This window comes from Artemia sp. Qi Xiang Cuo, chromosome 2 (genome assembly GCF_049724085.1).
Source record: "Artemia sp. Qi Xiang Cuo chromosome 2, ASM4972408v1, whole genome shotgun sequence".
Classification (NCBI taxonomy): domain Eukaryota; kingdom Metazoa; phylum Arthropoda; class Branchiopoda; order Anostraca; family Artemiidae; genus Artemia; species Artemia sp. Qi Xiang Cuo.
The window spans coordinates 58,142,554-58,163,522 of NC_142795.1; the positions used below are offsets into that span (position 1 = coordinate 58,142,554).

Below are 20,969 nucleotides of genomic sequence, written 5' to 3' on the forward strand. Positions count from 1 at the left end.
TCCCACCCGAAATGCTGGTAAAACATGTTAAACTCCTTGGTGAAACAATTTCTAATAATCATGTGATAGTTGTTTGCAATAAAGTATTATCATTTTATCCCCCCCCCCCACTGTTTTTGTTTTACCATTAATTGAATAAAGTTCATTTTAGTTCTTGGACTGCGTAAAAATTTTACTGACCATAATCATGCCTGATTGATGTTTCTTTTACTTTTGTCTTGCTCTATTAGTTGTTTCTTTGTTTTGCTTTCACTTAATGGACGTGCGAATCAAAGTCCGCTCTATTAGAGCTTGTGATAGCTTTTTGAAAATAAATAGTATCTTATGATATAAAAATACCGTGAAATCCTGTATGCAGAAAGGCCATGACCATCCAGAATTGTGGGCAATGGGTAATAATATGGAATTTTCGCCATGCGAATCTGCCGTAATGCTTTTCAGCAAGGAGAAGGATATTACCCCCCCCCCCCTAGGGTATCAATCTATTCACAGATTATACCCCATATTGAGTTTATTACCTTGGCTTTGTGCTGGATAGGAAGTTATCTTGCAACCACCACATAAATTACCTTATTGGTTCCTTCAAAAGCAGGACAAACCTTATAAATGCAATATGCGTAAATGAAATGGGTGCACCTTTTCAAATTGCCAGTAAAGTGGTGAAATAGTCATCATAAGTAAACTGGATTATGGCTGTTTATTGTATGGGGAGGCAAAAAGGCCTATTCTAGCAAAATTGGATTCTTCCCTGTACAATATGCTAGGAAAATTCTTGGCTGTCTGAAGTCTACACCTACCCCTGCAATATACTTAGAACTTGGATTAACTTGCCCAGAAACAAGAAAAATGAAGCTGGAAGCTCAATATTTTTTGAAGAAAATTATAAAACCGAATGATCCTGTTAAAGAAGAAATTATTGATGTCCATTATTTGGATTTTCATTTTCCCCAGGAACGTATCTCTCTTCTACCGAATGGCAAAATCTTCTATCCAATGTGGCCTCCCTCTGCCCGAGGTGAACAATTGGACTCCCTCTTCTACCCACAAATGGACTCCCTTTTCAACCCAATGTGGCCTCCCTCTGCCAGAGGTGGACAATTTTGAAAATGTTGGTAGTAATAGCATTAAGGGTTTAGGAAGGTTAACCAAGGTTATTCCATCCTTAGGCGAGAGACTTGATGATCTTAGATTAGAAACTAGTAAACATTTGGTTTAATTGGGTTGACCAGTGGACTGGACACACTGAAATTTTTTACTGACGGCTCTAAGACTAATATTGACTTTGGCTGCACTTTTACGATATCAAGGCCGAAGGTTGCTTGTAGTTTTAAAATAAGAGAAAAATTGTTTATTTTTCAATTGAGTTGGTGGCAATTGTTAAGGCTGATGATTATATTAAAAAAGGTTTGCCTGTAGGGCTTTATTTAATTTGTTCTGGTTCTCTCTCAGTGTTGAATAAAAGTGCTTTGTATGTTGAGACTGTTGCACAAGAGCTTAAACTGCTAGAGTGTGCTAATTTGTTGACTTGAATACCAGCCCATTTTGGTATCCCTGGAATGGACACGCAGATAGACTAGCAAAGATTGGTGTTGCTTCTGATTGCAGGATCAAGTGTTGCTATACTGTTGAATAATATCTAGATGTCTTTAAAAATTGTCTAGCTGAAAGGGATAGTGATGAATTTGCTAACCATTCCCAAAACCCCATTTTGAATTTATATGATTTTAAATCTCCTCCAGTAGATTTGATACACCCAATTCGTACTATAATAGTTGCAATTTTTATGCTGAGAACAGGTCAAGTCCGTTCTAGAAATTTATTGTTTAGATGGGGCTGTGTAAATTCCTCGCTTTCTGATGTTTGTAGTATATATGATGATGTACGCCACATTTTAATGTATCGTAGAACATTTGACAGACAGCGTACATATATGAAGAATGCTTGTATTAAGTATTTGTGTTTCAAAGCCTTTTCTCTAAGGTGTATTTTATTATCTCTCCTTTTTGGGCCAGAAAACATTCTGTCCAAATATTGAGAAATTTCATAAGGATGACCAATTTGAATAACATAATTTTATCCAATTGATTTGTAGTATTTTATTAGAGATATTGACATGGAATGTATACTTGATGTAGATTTAAACTCTACATACAATGCTGGATGAAGTTTAGTTACTCTGTTGATAAGAAGAAGACACTGACAGTTTCCTTAGAAATTTTAAGATGAGAATCTGCCCTGGTCGTCTTAAAGAAAGCCCTCTGTTAGTCCCAGCTTTTGATATTGTTGCGAAAGTCTTGAAGGGCTGAATGATTGGATACGTTGCTTATGCCACGTGTGCAGTAGCTCGGGGGCACTATCAACAACAACAACAATATCAGTTTAATGAACCAAAAATAAACAATATGATATTTAAGCAGAGAGCTGTTGAATTTGCCAAATCTCCAGTTAGAGCTTCAAGCATAATTTTCATGACTGTTTACTGGCACATGGCAAAGTATTTGTGTCACTGTGTTTTGAGTATATTGCTTATAATCGATATATTCTACAATATATACATCTTATTTTTGCATTAGATTTTTTTTACTGTCTTAAAAAAAAATTTACCATTATTAATATATTTTTTCGTTTCAATTCTAAATTAAAAGGCAGTGTGGTCTAAGAAATTATTTATGGACTTTTCTAATCCACAAAATTAGCAATCGTCCTTTTCGGGTTTTGATACATATATGTTTCTTGGCTACCAAAATAGCAAGCTTTTGCTTCGACTGTGGATCCCTAGAGGTTCGACCCTGGTACAAAGGACTCGCTTTAGTCATTCTGTCTGGGGTGATGTTCCAATAAAATTGAGGTATTTAATTTACTTCAGTTTATAGCAATCTTTGATGTTATACTATCAGATTTTGAGCAGGAATAGGATTTAGTCCTATTTCAAAATCAAGACATAAGCATAATTTCTTCAACAAAAAGGGCGGATTTAAACCCTTAGGCAGCAAACTTTGGTCAGCAGTTTGTAGAAGTTCCAAGGTTCTGCTATATTTTCTTGTAACGCGAGCTTTGTTGAAGTTAAGTATATAAAAACAATGTTCCCTAAATACTTAACTTATTACATACTGTCCTAACATTGACTATTTGCTTCCTCTAGTAATATCAGTACTCTATTCGTAAAACCCATAAAATGTTTATTAAATACAACTAAAGCTATTAAAAGTATTAATATGAGTATATAGTACTTCTTAAATCATGAAATAAATACATGATTTAAACAATAATTGTCATACATAGGAATTTGTCTCACCGGGGGAGGGGGTGGGGCGTTTTAAATCTAATAGGAAAAATAGCCATTAAATGGAAAATAAAAGAAGTCATTTGAAGAATTGTTAGAAGCTTATTCCACTGGTAGCATAGACCCAAAGCCCCAACCCCCTACAGCTTTTACATGTGTCTAGGATTAAATAGGGTCCATCATAATCATATCTCAGTTAATACAAGTATAGTAAATTTGGTGTCAATTACATTTTCACTTTCATATTAATTAAATCCCGAAGCATTAGTTCCAAATTCTGAAGCCTTTCCTCTACATCCGTACGAGTTCTTTGTTCTGCCACAGAAGTATCCTTGAGTAAATCAAGTGACTCATTTAATATCTCTGCATCAATTCTGTAATCACTATGACATTTGCAGTGAAGGACATCATCGGAGAGCTTGGATTTTGGATTACGATTTGGGTAGACAGTGTAACGTTGAAAGGGCAGGCATTTGCTAAAAACTGATACACGACTTGGATTTAGTATCTGTTGAATTGGCTGGTAGAATCTATTGAAACATTTGATGAAAGAAGGGTACTTCCTGCGTAGATTCTGGAATGGGCGGCGAAGAAACATGGATTCGAAGTAGCTGATCATTTCTATATGACTGGCATAAATGACAATTTCAGCCTACAAATAGAAGAAATAAACTCAATCAGAATAAACTAAACTCTAGCTGTTAACAAAAAAATTATTGTGCAACCATACAAAAGCTTTTCATAGAGGTGGCCTATGCGACAAGTTGCGTTACTATTGAACTACAAACCAAACTCACTGCCCTTGCAGTAATTATTGCTAGCTTTGTGTGGCCTTGCTGTAAAATTATTGTTGCTCTTTTGTGAGCTTCTAAAAGTCTGACAATGTGATATGCGCCCTTTTATTTCGGCGCAAGGATAAAGCGGTTAAGCATAATTAAAAGCAAAAATCTTACCAAAAGAAAGTAAGATCATATATTTAAGTGTGACGAATAATTGGTTCGTGGAAGTACTTTACACGTGAATTCAATCTATCTTCGTTTTAAATTGTAAGCTTTCTGAATAACTACGTCAGGTCTATTCGGGACCCAAATCGGTTCAATCTATTGTTTCATTCTACTTCTAGGTTGTAACGCCTAAGTAATGTATTACCCGTACGAAAATACGATTCTAAGGAATAAGGATATACCCTAAAGTAGGGCACAGGCTGTTGCAAAAGTCGATGACTAGTACTTTGGTTATTAAATACAATATTTTTTTGGACAATAATTAATTGAACAAAGTCCATACTGAAATGGATATGTTTAAACACATAACATTTCTATAAACATGTTGCAACATTAAACAACATGAAGTCGACACAAAGGCGAGCATACCTTCTCCCTCCCAGCTTGTTCAAAGCAACTCTTTTGGTCGATTTCCAAAGGCATACCCAATCACGCAAGCAAACACCTAAAAATATGCAAAAAATTGCCCACTTAAGATATTAAAATAAAACATTTAATTGATTTATTTAAAAAAAAATTAAATAACAGATTGTCATATTAAAATAAAAAAACATTTTACATTCTATTTAAAAATTATCCGTTGTATATCTTATATTCTCATAAGTAGAGAAATCAATTTTACTTCCGAGCGGTTCAGTTACCTCTTCTATTACAGGTAGCTAATCAGTTACCTCTTCTATTACAGGTAGCTAATCAGTTACCTCTTCTATTACAGAGGTAATCAGTTACCTCTCCTTACCTTATTTTTAATCATCTGTGTGTCACTGACAGCCAAAGCATTCAGCAAGTTGATTAATATTATTGTCACCAAAAAGATAAAAAATAGGAACACTCCTTTTGTAACAATGGGCTTTTCGTCAAACTTGAGTCCCTGATAATCCAGTTCGCCAGTCATCATTACATAACAGCGCAATATAGAGCTAAAATATAAAAGGGAGAACTATTGGTAAAGTTTTAATTATAGAACTGTATCACTTTAAGTGGCCGTGAGTAATTGAAATCAATTCAGAAAAAGGCAAGGCAGAAAAAAAAATTAGCAGACTGTTTATAAGTAGAGGGCAACCGGAAGCCCCGTATGAGTGAAGCCCTCGTAGTATCTCGACCCCTTCCTGACCAACACATTAAAGATCTTCCCTCTTATCTTAAAGACCTTTTCTTTTCCCAGTACAGATTGTTCGCAAAGTAGCCTACCCGTTTGACAAAACCGAAAAAAAGCTGTTAAATGTTCTTAGAGGCTCTATAAGCGACTCATGGCAAGAAATATACGACACTTAGTACTATACAAAAGGTCCTTGGAAAGATAGTTCAGGAGTCCTCCTTTCTCGATTCTATTAAAATCCATGATTCTCTTTATTTCTTTAAAACTCACTAACATTTAATTTTAACATAAAAAACTAATTCTTAATTGTTTAACGGAAACGTTGTTTTAAAAATTGTTTTAATATTGAGTAAAATAAAGTTACAAATAAACAGATAATAAACTGACAATTGGTTGGGTTTAACCTAAACGACCAATCTCTGGTCGTCCAGATGTATTCTTAAGAGTAAATGGATAAGGTCAAAATGATACTTTAATTCAGGTGCCATAAAAAGGAAAAACAATTTTCGACAACGTCTTATGATTAAAGAACTAGGATTTAGTAAGATTTAAATTCTAAGACTAAACAAGTTTATGATCTTTAATTTAATTAAAACAGTCAACGAAGACAGGGGCGAATTTCCAGCATTTTTATTGGGGGGGGGGGGAGGAGAGGGGTCCATATCCGGCTAGTCAAGGGGTATGAGCTATACAATAATTTTTTCTCCAAATTATGATCCTTACATGCCCCCCCCCCCCAAACGACGCCCCTGGACGAAGAGACAGTATCAAACAGTTCGTGGTAAAGAACTGCAAGTAAGGAGCGACCCGGCTCAATAGTAACCGAAACTCTAATTATGCTGTTTTCAAATATATAATTTCATCAAATTTAGTCTTACCCATCAAAAGTTACGGGCTCGAACAAAATTGCCTTATTTTTGAAAATAGGGGGAAACACCCCGAAAAGTGATCATATTGAAAATCAAACCATCAGATTCAGCGTAACAGAAAACCCTATTGCAGATGGTTCAAGCTCCTATCTGCAAAAATGTGGAATTTTGTATTTTTTGCCAGAAAGATCACGGATGCCTTTTTTTCCCCTAGGGGTGATCGTATCAATCCAGTAGTCCTAGAATATCATGAGAGGGCTCATTCGAACGGAACAGTTCTAGTGTCCTTTTTAAGTGACAAAAAGAATTGGAGGGCAACTTGTAACGTGGTAGGATCTTTCCATGGAGGATGTTTCCTTGGGGGAAGGGACATTTCTATGAAGGGGGTGCCGGATTTCCCAGCATTATTTAAAATACGACCAGAAATTAAATTAAAAAAAAAGTTTTTTCAACTGAAAGTAAGGAGCAACATTAAAACTTAAGACGAACATAAATTATTACGTATATGAGGGGGTTTTTCTCCTAATCAATACCTCGCTCTTCACGCTAAGGTTTTTTTGTACTTTTAACAGAGATATCTATTCTAACTAACCGGCCGTTATTATTCTGGGGTTTGTGATTTGAACAAAATTCTATTTTTAGCGTAAAGAGCGAGGTATCGACTAGCGAGTGAACCCCTTCATATACTTATTAATTTCTGTTCGTTTCAAAACTTGTTTTTTTATTTAATCAAAAGTAAAAAACAAAATGCATCTATATATTCCAATACCAGCCAGCCCAAATATTTATCGTCAGTTTCTCTCATGAATTAGAAAGACAAAACAAAGTTCTTCAAAAACAGGTTGGTCTGACAAGTGGTATCAATTGGTAGGGGATGGCATTGAAACCCCCTCTCCCCCTCCGTAGATTTTTCCTCCTAGATTTTTTGCTCTCCCAAGCCTTGAATTTGAAAAATATCTTTTTCAAATGCTTTCTTTTTTGATATTCTCATTGCAAACAATTTAAAAATCAGCTAAATTACCCTCCTAAACTTTTAAAAAGATATTAGGCCTCCCTACTATCATATATTTTCATAGATTGACAGCAAAGGGTCTCATCAGGCTAGATTAATACCAATGATTTTTTTTTTATACTGTTTACGATTCAAAATAGTACTTTAGCTGAATTCACACGGGCTAAAGATGTTTGATACTAAAATTGACTAAATATATTTGTAACTAAAGGCGCTAAGAGCAAAGCAACATTCGCCTCTCAGTAAATGAAGTAGGCATGGTCTCCCTCTTTGAGGCTGTGCCTCCGTATCTTCACCCCTTGACCTAAACTCAATTTTTATCCCCTACGCTACGCTTTTATCCTATATGCTCGTTTTGGAGCGTATGGAATCCCTTTGGTTAATTGTGAAAGAGACAAATTTTTAATAAGATACCAAATCCCTTCTATAGCAAATAGGCTAAAATTAAATAGTAAATTTTAAAATATAAATAGCCAATCACTTTTAAAGACTAAATAAGTAGAATATATTATTAACCTTTGATGACTGGGTGATTCTTTTTGATAATTTGTTTCCTAGAATTATTTTTAGATTTTGCCGTGCTGGGGTAGCCTCCTTTGTCCTTCTCCTTCTATATGTTATGATGTTTTTTGGTTTATCTTCTTTATCTTTATTTTTGGTATACTTGAACTCATTATAATAATTGTTAGCCTTTCTTTCGAGCTTAGCTCCCTGTTGGCTTTATTTAATTATTTGTGTTGTTCATATTTGTATAAAATAAAATCTATCTATCTATCTACCCCCAACGAATAAATACGAGTTTTCAAGAGAGGATTGATTTTCTTTAAATGCGAGCATGTTTTTTCAAAAGCTTTTACTTGGAAACAGGATCTAAATTACCTGGATATCCCCTGAGCTGTGGAGACGTCACTTTCATCATCAAACGCTCCAAGTACAAAAAAGCTGAGAGCAAAGCCAATAATAAGAATAGAATATCCAATCAGCATTACTGTAAATGTCTTAAGAACTGTCACAAATGCAGCCACATAGGTTGAAAGCCGTGGATAGCGGCCTACTAGGAGTAGCAACTCAAACCATGCTAGAATTATAGCGATAGCAGCAAAGTTTATAGCAATTTTTGCATTACTTCCAGCTAGAAGCATTGCTGAAACAGAAAAAATGAGCAGTATCTCCACGTAGTTTTCAAAACTGTGTATGTAACGATCAAAGTCAATACTCATTTGAAATAGCTCCCTTAAAAAAAGTCCAGCAGCAAAGATCGATAAGGCAACTCCTAACAGCACTCTTACGGCTCCGTCGTTCTCTATATCCTCATTTCTCTGAAAATTGGTGCTAGTAATATTTCCACCCGTACCATGAGTTTCATGTTTCAGAACCAAAACATAGCCTGTAAGCAGGGCTATCATAGCAAAGAAAAGGCTACAGTTGAGCCAGAAAGCCCAGCTAATTTTATGCCACTTGAATGCAACAAAACTACGGACCACAGGATGTCGCAGCAATGGCTGGAGGCGCGGAGTCACTGCTATTTCACGTAATATATCAATTTCCGAATTTTTGGAAGTCTTTCGAGATTCTGTAATGACGATCATGTCGGCTCCTTCTGAGGAAGCTGGAGACGCTACGGCTGGTGCAACACTTGACGACAAGAAAGAATAGTTGTAAGTCAAAATGAAGTTGCTAGAAAGTAAAATAAAAGAGCATAATTTACTATACAGAAATGCAAATTTGATAATAATAATACAACTAATTACTAACGATCATCATAAATTATAGAGGCTAAAGGCTAGCCTGTTCTGAATGTAATAATTTTGCATGAGGGAAGAGATTGGTTTGCATTGAAGTTTTATTTTTATCTAGCTAAATCTTGCCAATGAAATATGATTTATGCGTAAAGCAAGTGCAATTATGAGTCCTGGCACATTTTGTTGACTCACGGCGTTTGCGTGATGGTGAAAGAGGCGACCTAACCTCTTTTCTGTATATATACTGTTTGAATAATTATTTGCCATCTGGAGTTTAGCGTGTTAATACTGGAGTGGACAATGGTAAATGAAAGTGAGATGTCTTTTCTACGATTATATTGATTATTTTTCCCGAACCCTGGTAGGGCTGAGGAAAGAGTATTGGAAGTTATAGTCATTGTAATATCCACTAGAAAACCCATTTCCATCCAAAGAGATATTTATACAGAAATTATTGTTGGCACAGGTCCTGGCACCTTGAGTCGAATAGTGTGATACTTACCCCCTCCTCTCCCACACACACACACTAAAAGAAGGTACACTTGTCGTACCCACACTTGTTTTAATATCAGGAGAAGGAACTCGTAGAACCCGTGGGACCGCTCTATCAAGATACCATACTCTAGTACCATCAGTAGTGGTACTGGTGGCGCTGAGTGACGTACCTGAGTGGCACCAGGTAACTACACTGGTGGTGGTTTTTTTGGATTGTGCTTTACCCACAGTATGCTTTACCCACAGTATGCTTTACCCACAGTTTGCTAGGTTTCGCCTAATATAAATTCAAAGGAATTAAATATACCGCGACTACAGAGCTTGTAAAATACAGACAATTAAGTGGAACGTTGAAATTTTTTCACAAGAGTGGGAAAAAGAAAATATATTACCGGAAGTAAATTTGACCATTTGAGGAATTTATTTGTTGTGAATTGAAATAATTTTTGTTAGCTGAATTTTTTATTTATTCCTGACAAATCCAATAGAAAAACAAGGTCAAGGCCAATCAGACAAAGAGAAGACGCAATTGAGTTAGATATTAACTCGAGAAGAATTTCCGCTGTAAAATATAGAAAAGTCTTTTCAGATTTGTATTTTTACGGAACTCCCGGTAGAAGTATTCAAGACAATTCACCACTAATTGAAAAATAATTTTTGTCAGTTGGTAAAATGGCCAGCCGTAACCCCGTTTCTGTGTTTGCATCTTCCATAAAGATGATAAGATCCCTAAGTGAGGCACATGAAAAGTGCGATTTACTTAAAACCCATTATCAAAAAGAATTATTTCCAAAAACAGGATGCCTATATAGGGAGACATAGATGGATACAGAAATAATGCAGTCGGGGAAGAAGTACACCCGGTGGTATGAGCGGGTATCAATTGGATACGAAAGCTATAATCCATGAAGAGCAAAGTGGAAAAAAACTAAAAAATAGGGAATTGAATGGGTGGCCGGAGGAACAATGGGTGAAAATGATATAGCCTGAGCTAAATCACAAGGCACAAACTGTCTATGTGGCTTTGCCGAGGCACTATGCAAAAAAATTCAACACTTCCGTCAAAAGTTCAGAAATGGAACAAAAAGAAATTCAGAAGCCTGGAGCAAATTTGAATACAGACTGACATGTTTATAATGAAAATAGCTAGAATTAGGTAAATATACCATGATAGATGATGTGGATGAATTACAAGAAAAGCTTAAGGAATTAGTAGAAAAAACAGTGAAGGAACAATTTCTACAAAATACCCACACAGAATTGAAAACATACTTAAAATAAAAGAATCCTAAAACAAGTTAAAAAATGGCAGAGTTTGCGAATAGGTGGATCAAAATAAGAAATCGGACACAGAGAAGTCTCGACATAGAGAGTAGGCCTATAAGAAACAGGCACTATTACATAGAACAAAAAAGTACACTTTAGTAAAAACAAAAAGAATTGACTGCGTTATAGCCGTGATGCTACAAGGCATTTTGCTAGAAATTAGAGAGAATTGAGAGATATTCCGAGATAATTGATGTAGAAAACGCTGAAGGGGAAAAGCAGTAGTTCTAATTAAGAGAAAGCTATCAAATTGTTTTACTAAGCGACCATTATACATGTTGAAAAAGCACATACTTAACATAGTTTAAATAATTCAAAGAAGGAAGAGGCCTAAAATTGCCACCGCCTCCCATTAAGAAGAATCTTAGGCTATGCCACTGCCAAGAATTGAGCAAATTCTAATTGATAAAATTAAATTGTTGTTTATTTAATATAAAGAGTTGTACATTTACAGTCATTTAAACGTACCTTGCTCCTGGGCTAGATTTGTTCCCTGCAGAAATGCACTCATCCAAAAATGCTTTAAGTATGTGAGGATGCATCCTTTGAAGAGGAGTGTTGCCACATACATTTTTAATTGCAATATCTGTCCCATTTCTCAGCAACAATAGGACTGCCTCTTCACAGCCATTGGCAACAGCGTAATGAAGAGGGGTATTTCCCGAGTTGTCCTGAGCATTTATTTGAAATTCTTCATTTCTATAGGCTAATAAAGTTCTCAGACATCCTAGATATTTTTTGGGATTTTTTGAAAGCTGTTGAACAATTTCATGCAATAGCGTTTGTCGTGTATCAGGACAAATATGGTTTATATTTGCACCATTGGATAGTAGGGTTTGGATAATTTTGTCACTTCCCGTGCCACAGGCAAGCATAATAGGCTTTTTATCCAATGCGCTACTAGTAATTTCTGTACTAGCACCAGTGCTTACCAGCAGGTCTACTATTTCTGGTAAGCCAATCTCACATGCAGTTTGAAGGAACGTAGCGCCATCTGAAACTCCTTTGTTAAGATCTAAATTTATATTTGAATTTACTGCCAACTCTATGATTTGACGGCATTGATCTGAATTGTTGTTTCGAATATTTTTCATAAGGTCAGCTGCTAGCTCTGTTTCACTCAACTGTGTGTTATTATTAAATTGTTCGAGTCCAAAGTCGCTTCTAAGTAGATGAGGGTAAGTATCCTGAAAGACAAGCAAAAATAAATTCAGACGATTTAAACTAAAAAATACAATGAAATTCGCGATATAAAATAGATTTATTCGTTAAAGCATTTCATTTCACTGGTTGATAGTAAAAAACGATTGTATCTGCACTTTTTTACGTTTCGGGAGAAACACAAATGAAAAAATCGATTTTCGTGGAGCTGAAGGTATGGTAGATCGAAAAAAGGAAATTTAAAGTCGCTAATCTGAGAAGCCTGTTGTTATAACTTGGTTCTGTCTGACAAACATTACTAAGTAAAAAGGTCAAACGAAAAAAGAACATGACATTTTATTCGCTGTTAAGGTAGTTACGACAAAAGTGCAGGACAGCCCTTTTGATCCTTTTCTACTGTTCAAGTTAAAGTTCTTTTAATTTTCAAACTAATTTCACTCATTATAACACTATAATACATTATACAGCCAAAAAAAAAAAATAAAGAGAGTGCGTACACAGTGAGTTATACTCTAGAACCCTTAGAAGAGAAAATAAATAATATTATAAAAGTAATGCAAAATAAATAATAATAAAAAATACAAGTATACATCATAAAAAAGAAAATAAGACACCACATTCAACTCACAGCCCACATTCCATATCAAATAATAAACTTAATATAAATAAACCCCAGCACCGGTAACCATGACTTCATAATAATTAATAATTATCTATTAGATATAGTTTTAAATTACTGTGTTACGACGAATTATCACAAAGCTTTTCTCGGGAATAGCCAAGGCTTAGCTTATGGCTCAAATGCGGAGTTTATATCCTTTAAAGCTATTCTAATCATTTAACTTGAACTTTTGTTCAAAATGTTTATAAACAAATTTCAGAAATTTCGACTATATGGTTAAAATAACAAAACAAGGTAACTGATAGTTTTTTACTAATTGCCATTCCTCCTTCTCGGCTTTTTCGGGGGGACGGGCAGCTTCGTCTATTGGGCGTACTGTCTGTACTGTAGTGGGTTAGCTCTCGTAGCATGTCAGATTTAGAGGGGTCTTGAACCTGTAGACCGTAGACTGACTGCCAATCTTTGATCTTTTCAATAGGAATAACAGGCTTACGATCGAACGGCTTCGCTACAGCAAGAAATTTGACCACTTCTTTGAAACAAGTGTCATTCATAGCTTTAAGTTAAGCCTTCACAGTTAAGCTATAGCTCCACAGTATTGTTGCGTTGTTCAGCTGAGAGACATCGTACGACAAATGAAGTTAAACCACTTGAAAGCTCCTTAAACATAACTTTAGATAGCGTTCGTATCTGAATTTTGATTGGGAGTTTTACTATTACGCCTTTTTACTATTAACTGGCGGTTTGATCTGAATTTAAGAAAGCATCTACGTTAAAAACAATGAAATTATGCCACAGACCATATTGGATATTCGTCGAGGAAAGATGACACTCACCAAAATAACTGATACAGACTTATGCAAAGTGCACTGATTTACTTTAAGAGTTTCTACTCAACCTAATAAAGTTGTCCCTGTACTAGTTACATTCGGTGACAAAGTGATTGTGAAAACTGTTTATGGAGCTAAACCCATCAGCAGCGGGGTACTTTAAACACAGTTCGTAAATAAATACAGAAACAAATATGTTTGTATTCATCAAGGGCGTGTTTTGGTCCACCGTGCTAGTGAGAATACCCTAAGTAGACTTTGATCAATCGAAGAGATGTCTTAGTCTTTACTTGTCTATTTTTTCATTTATTTTTTCTTCTTCCGAAACTTTGCTGTAAATTTCAAAACTTCAAACTTTTTCAGAATTTATATAAATTCTGAATTGATAACCGTCTTTCAATTGTTGATTGCATGTTCGAATTATGACATTCAATGTCGTCAAAAAGTAATGAATTAGACCATAATTCTTAGCCTTGGCTGTTTGAAGATAACCCTTTTCAAGGTGATAAGTTTCTGGCGTCGAAAATTTCAAATGATACTGCAGATACAAATATAAAATCATTGCGATATAATAAATATGAGGACGTTATGAGCGAACGATTTATCGCTGCATCTTTCACATTTGAATTGCCACATGGAAAGGGACGATTTGACTTGCTGGATGGAAGGTGAGATTGAAACTCTTACAGTAGAGATGTAACTAGAAAACAAAAATATTTTGTTTTGTGTGGCATGCAGGCCTCTTACTGCTGGTCCTGAAGAGTTTTTTGACAATTTTGAACGTTTTATGGCACGAATAAGAGCAAGTAACTTGGATATTAGTGGTGTGAATCTTCATTTTTTTCTTTTTTTTTCAATTTGATGATTTCGTCTATCTAGTTTCCTACAGCTGGAATTCCAACTAAAACAACTGAGTCCTCGGCAACTTTAATTTATAATTTTTTTGTATAAGGAATTTTGAATTTATTTGTTTTGATGATGTTGTGATGATGCGGGGATCTGATTATTTTCCTATAATTTTTCCAGTTAAATCCTGGAATAAACAAGAGTCTCAAAGTCGAGAAGGAATGAAAATAAGGGAAATCAAGCCGGCTAGTTGGAAGATTTCAAGCGGCTATTAGTTGCATATCAGGGGTCATTTTTCAGAAGAAAAGGAAGACCTTCAGTCGCTTCTGTTAAGTTTTTAAATATCCTTTCACAGTTTAACCTTGTTGCCCGTTAAAAATTGTTAAGAAAAGGAAAAAAAAAACTAGAAAACCATGGATTAATAATGCAGTAATAGAAAGCATTGAAGAAAGAAACAAGTTTTATTGTTTGTATCTGAAATATAATACGCAAGAAAAGTTGGAACAGTTCAAGCTAGCGAGGTGAAATCTCTGTTAAGATTAGATCCCGGCGCCGTGCTGATGAGGGAAGACCGGCGGTGGCAGGGCCAAAAATAGCGCACCACGCCGCGCCGCCGGTAAGATGTCGGCGGCGCGATCAATATTGACCGCAAACATTAATATTTTCATCAGTCTTTCTCAAACCATAGTTTAAATTTACAACATATTCGAGCCTATTCAGTTCAAAAATTCACAAGTCGCTGGCTGGAAACTAGTCTTCTTCGTTATTCATCGAGATAAGTAGAAATCTGGTAAAAACGAAATAGCTGTGGCGTTTCAGAACCCTTGCATAATACGAGTAGTTGAAGTATCTATTAGCTATGCATTCTTAACATAAATAATTATCAAAATTGGTAGTTTTTTTCATCGAGTATTACTGCATACAAAACGTCAACTACCGTATCACAAAATTTGTCAGTTATCTGGGTAAAAACTTTGAATATAACTTTGAGCTTAGAAGCTTAATTTTTTCATCATGCCCTTTGCCTTTATCTTTTTTGTCACCTTCAAAACATTTGAAATGGGTAAATTTTATTTTGATTGTTTTTTTTTTTTTTTTTTTGCTCTTTTGGATTACAAAAAAGCCTTCTTGTATTAAAAAATTGTTTTTAATAACAATTAAAAAAAATGCATTTTAAAGTTTTTTTTTGGCTTCTTTATAGAATATGTCATGTAGGCTAAGGTTGAACTGCTGCTATTTTATTGCTTTTGGCTGCTCTTTTGGATATTATTCATTTTTTCTTTTGGGGATTCATTCCAAATTATAAACTGATAAATACCTAATATCAGTCAAATTATAAACTGCATCTAAAAGGAGTAAATTTACCAAATTTAAAACTACACAATGAGCACTTCACATGAGAACACTTCAATTACAATGAAACAAAAAACACTTAATGGTTTATTCGGTATGAAGAAAAATGAAGTGCCAGCTATTTCTTACGTAAAAAATGAAAAGCTCATCCGTTTTAAATGTAATTAAATGAAATAATATGCAGACTGAGCTAGCTCCAGGAAGATGTTGAGATTTTCATCCTAGTTCGTCACTTTTAATCCAAGCGAAATGTTAGGACAATTAGTATCAGTTCTTGAGTTTAAGCTTTGATTTCCAAATGCTCACAAAATTACCAAATTTAAGAAAGTCGCAACAATAAGTCACCTGTGGTCAAAATACGCTGTGGTCAAAAGACTCCTCTTTCATTCCCACCCAGTCTCAAAGCTTCTTCTGTGGTCATTTCCATGGAAATATCCAAAAAGTTTCTTTTTAAAATAGCTTACAAGCAGAGTTAGGGGTACTTAGCCTTTTTTGCTTTTCTTCAAAGCTTTGAAAAAAATCTTATAATATTACAAATGTTACATTTGTTGTATTTGTGCATATTTTTAATAATTATTTGTGGGGTGATCGAACTTTTTAAACCACTGTAGATACATAAGAACGTTGCAACATCTAGTACCCTAAGGTCATAAGACTGTCAAAGATTCCTCTTTGAACCTCCCAAATTGAAAGCTTTTATTATGACCTGTCCTTTTAATGTAACTTGGGCACTGGACCAAGGGCGCCATAGTGACTCGAGCGCAACGCTAGGTGGGGATGTCGATATCACTTTCGTCACACCAATTCGTTTTAGTGTGAATCTGCCTGGTACTTATAGATGAATGTTTTCAAAGTAAACCCGTTTCATCAATAAGACGAAATAAAACGGGTTGGACGCATATGCCCCTTTCCCTTTGAACGATAAAACCATGCAAGTGCTGTGTCAAGTATAACTCACGAAAATTTTGTTAATTTTTGCCAACTTTTCAACCTTTTGGCATCCCTGCTTTCAATAAAAAAAAAAATCAAGGTACTATCACTTAAATATTATTATTATTATTATTATTCATTTATTGCCCGTCAAAAAAAGGTATAAAAGGTACAGTAGACGGAGTAATCACTAAAGAAAACAAAAAAGAAAAAAAAGAAGAAAAAGAAGGACACAAAAACACATTGAAAATTCAAACTCATGACAAAAGAAAACTCTTCATTGCATTAATACGAACAGTGACTATATGCATTACATTAATATAAAAAAACTATTGTGAACAAATTGTTGATCATCGCTCTTTAATCTTACATCGCAATTTGTAAGTTTACAAATTGTAAACTTACTTTGAAAACGGGATACAGATTTATTAATGCTAATATTAGGGTCAGATAGCTTATACAAATGAATAATTTTACGGTTTCTTGTCCAAGGGGGCAAATGTAGAAGATATTTAGCAAATCTGAAGAAGATTAATCGTAGGTGCTTTTTATCTGTAACTGTAAAGAATCTCCAGAAAGGAGCAATGTAAAGCAGATGAGGAAGGGCTGTGGCGTTGTAAATGGATGCTAGAATATAACGGTTGAAACGTAGTTTGATTTTTATGATTACAGATTAAGAGATGATAATTTTACGCTAAACGTGAGAAATCAGCAAACAACATATGTGGCCTATAGATGTGCCGATTGGGAGGCCCAGGTATGTAATATGGTCTGAGGGTTTAACAAGAGAATCGTCTATATTTATAAGAGAAGTAGAGGGATTTCGCCAATTGAAAAGGATTACTTCGGATTTCTAAGGATTAAAGACAGACTGATTTTTGAATATTCATCTTTGAGGATTTTGAAATTCCGCTCAATGCGCTGGATCGTACGGCTGAGATTCAGGATGTCATCAGCATAACAAATAAGAGACATATCGATTCTCCCAAGAATGCATGAAGGAAGACACTTTGCCTGCGCTTCCAGGACACTATTATTGAACAGGGCTGGAGAAGTGATAGCTCCCTGTCTAGTCCCTTTCTTAACGAGGATGGGGTACTGAAGATTCACAAGCATATTCGAGGGAATCGAAGAGTTTGGCCTCACACGAGAATTAATGTAATTATATAGGGAAGGATGAAGAGCCGACTGCACGGAAAAAACGAGATGGAAGTTTTAAACGCACTTTTAGATTCCTATATAAATCCCTGAGAACACGGACAACTGATGGGTTTACGCCTCGCCTTGCCATATGAAGAAGCATGGACGAATGAATTAAGGAATCGAACGCACGTCTAACGTCATGTCTGGCGAGGATCATACTTTCTCCCGAAGATTCAGCGTCGGCGAGGGCAGTAAAAACTGCTGTAAGAGCATGAGAACAGCCAAGATTAGCCTGAAAACGGAACTTATATGGGGGAACGTAACATTTCTGTCTTAACTCATCAAGAAAAAGAAGCTCGAAAAGTTTGCATGTCGTAGTAGATACGATGATGGGACGGAAAGAGGAACATTGCAGCTCAGATTTCCCTTTTTTGGGAATCGGAGACAGATCACCAATGCAGAACGAGGATGGAACAATACCTGTAACAAATATCATTTGCATGAGAAGGCTGAGGTGACGCACCAATAGATAACTTCCATTAATGATGTGTAGAGTGCTCACCTTATCTATCCCACAAGACGCTTTCTTTTTAAGTTGGGACTTAACTCCCTATGCCCCCTCCCCTCTGGATACCATCTCGATAGGATACCGTCTCTGCTTAAAAAAAAGAATAACCTATTGGTACCCCTGCTTTAAAAAAAAATCGAGGTATTTTCATTTAAATATGATAGCTCACTACCCCCTCCCCCCTCTCTGGATACCACATTGATAGGAGGCCGTCTCTGCTTTAAATTAAAAAAAAACAAATTTTTTGGGATCTCTGCTTTCAATAAAAAAATTAAGAGATATTATTATTTAAATGTAATACCTCCCTACCCCCCCCCCCCTCCCTCTGGATACCACCTTGATAGGATACCGTCTCAGCTTTCATTAGAAAAATAATTTACTTAATAATTAACTAGGTCACTATATGGTTCAAACAAATACGCAAGTAGAGGTGACCCTAAAGCCCCCACGTGGCACCCCTGCTGCCACCTATAACTTTTTTTACATAATTCATGGATGATTATGTGTGTCGGTCGAGTTATTTGATGTTTTTTATGGATTTTTGTCAGTGAGAATTTGAAAAACTGGAATTTTGTCACATTTTTGTATGTTTTTATGGACTTTGTCAGTGAGAATTTGAAAAAACTAGATGTTTTATGGTTTTTGTCAGTGAGAATTTGAAAAACAGGAATTTTGTCACATTTATGGATGGTTTTATGGTTTTTGTCAGTGAGAATGAAAAAACAGAAACTTTCTCACTTTCATGGATGTCAACAGCAATTTATGTATGTTTCATGGTTTTTGTCAGTGAGAATGGAAAAACAGTATTTTTCTCACTTTGCTGTCAGTCATTAATCAAATTGTTTCCGGGCAAAGTTTAGTAATGTCTGACAGGTACTGCTCCAGGAATAGATCCAAGTCATTAATGTCTTTGCCTCGGGAACAGTTCTACTGGTCGAACTCCAAAGGATATTAATAACCAAAGGCCTTGGAAACAATTAGGCAAGAAACATCTCAGCGATGAATTGTTTTAGCGCGCGAGAAGGTTTCCTATTAATTTGAAATGCGTTAGCACAGAGATGCCAATAACAAAGGAACACGCTGAATTTGCGTCTAGGGATTATTTGGGCGAAACTGTTTTAGACAGGTTATGGAACTATTTCGGCGAAACAGATAGAGACATTTTAAAAGAAGATTTTTGAAGTGATTTTAGAAGAGAATTTAATGGTGAAACTCTGTGGTCGTTATAATACACAAGTTTCATTTGAACAGTGTTGTGAGGTCCTCTAACCCAACCCCAAAGGGTTCCAATCCTCCTACCCCAACCCCGAAGGACGCCCCCGGTCCTCAAAGGCCCCCCAAGCTCCCAAAGGCCCTCACCCGGTCCCCCAAGGTCCCCCCGGCCCCCCACAGCCCCCCCCGACCCTCAAACGGCCCCCCAGCTCCCAAAAGGCCACCGGAGCCCCCAAAGGCCCACCCCAGACCCTCCACGGCCATCCCCGGGCCCCCCAAAGTCCCATCGTGTTCACAAACGACCAACAGGGTCCCAAAGGCCCTCCACCGGTCCCCAAATGTCCCCAGGCTCCCAACTGGCCCCCCGGGCCCCCCAAGGCCCTCCCCCGGCCCCCAAAGGTCCACCAGGCTCCCAAAGGACCAATCGGTCCTCAAGTGCCCCCCAGACCCCCAAAGGCCCACCCAGACCCCCAAATGCCATCCCCGGACCCCCAAAGCCCATCCCTCGGTCCCCAAAGGTCCCCCCGAGCTCCCAAAGGACCACCGACCCTCAAGGGACCCACAGACCTTCAAAGGCTCTCCCCGAGCACCCGTCTTTCGTTGATGTGTGTTGTCTGAAACCTATGATTTGGGATGTGTAGTTTGCTACTTCAGGCTTTACTGAGCTAAGGTTTCCTAGTATTTCCTAGGTGAATGTTGTCTGAAACCAATAGTTTGGGATGAGTAGTTTGCTATTTCAGGCTTTTATGAGCTAGGTTTCTTAGCCTTTCGTTGGTGTGTGTTGAGTGAAACTTATGATTTGGGATATGTAGTTTGCTATTTTTGACTTTTCTGAGTTGGATTTCTTAGTCTTTCATAGGTGTGTGGTGTCTGAAACCTATGATTTGGGATGTGTAGTTTGCTATTTTCGACTTTTCTGAGCTGGATTTCTTAGCCTTTCATAGGTATGCGTTGTCAGAAAATTATGATTTGGGATGTATAGTTTGCTATTTCAGGCTTTTCTGAGCTAAGGTTTTCTAGTATTTCGTAGGTGAATGTTGTCTGAAACCAATAGTTTGGGATGAATAGTATGCTATTTTTTGACTTTTCTGAGCTGGATTTCTTAGTCTTTCATAGGTGTGGTTTGTCTGAAACCTATGTTTTGGGATGTGTGGATTGCTACTTTTGACTTTTCTGAGCTGGATTTCTTAGCCTTTCATAGGTGTTTGTTGTCTGAAACCTATAGTTTGGGATGACTAGTTTGCTATTTTTGACTTTTCTGAGCTAGGTTTCTTAGCCGTTCATAGGTGAGTGTTGTCTGAAACCTATGATTTGGGATATGTAATTTGCTATTTCCGACTTTTCATAACCGGATTTCTTAGTCTTTCGTAGGTGTGTGGTGTCTGAAACCTATGATTTGGGATGTGTGGGTTGCTATTTTTTTGACATTTCTGAGCTGGAATTCTTAGCCATTCGTAGGTGTGTGTTGACTGAA

General features: G+C 36.4%; 1 protein-coding gene across 1 annotated transcript in view; it reads right to left on the reverse strand.

The window, feature by feature from the left end:
* Positions 1-3,126: 3,126 nt before the first annotated feature.
* The window catches only part of LOC148955429 (transient receptor potential cation channel protein painless-like), a 79,246-nt gene continuing 61,403 nt past the window's right edge, over positions 3,127-20,969 (reverse strand). The window contains exons 2-5 of the mRNA XM_089102225.1: positions 11,299-12,017; positions 8,147-8,944; positions 5,027-5,207; positions 3,127-3,935 (exon numbers count right to left, since the gene is read on the reverse strand). Coding sequence (XP_088958351.1) covers positions 3,510-3,935; positions 5,027-5,207; positions 8,147-8,944; positions 11,299-12,017 — 2,124 coding nt within the window. The 3' untranslated portion in view covers positions 3,127-3,509. The remainder of the gene's footprint in view (positions 3,936-5,026; positions 5,208-8,146; positions 8,945-11,298; positions 12,018-20,969) is intronic.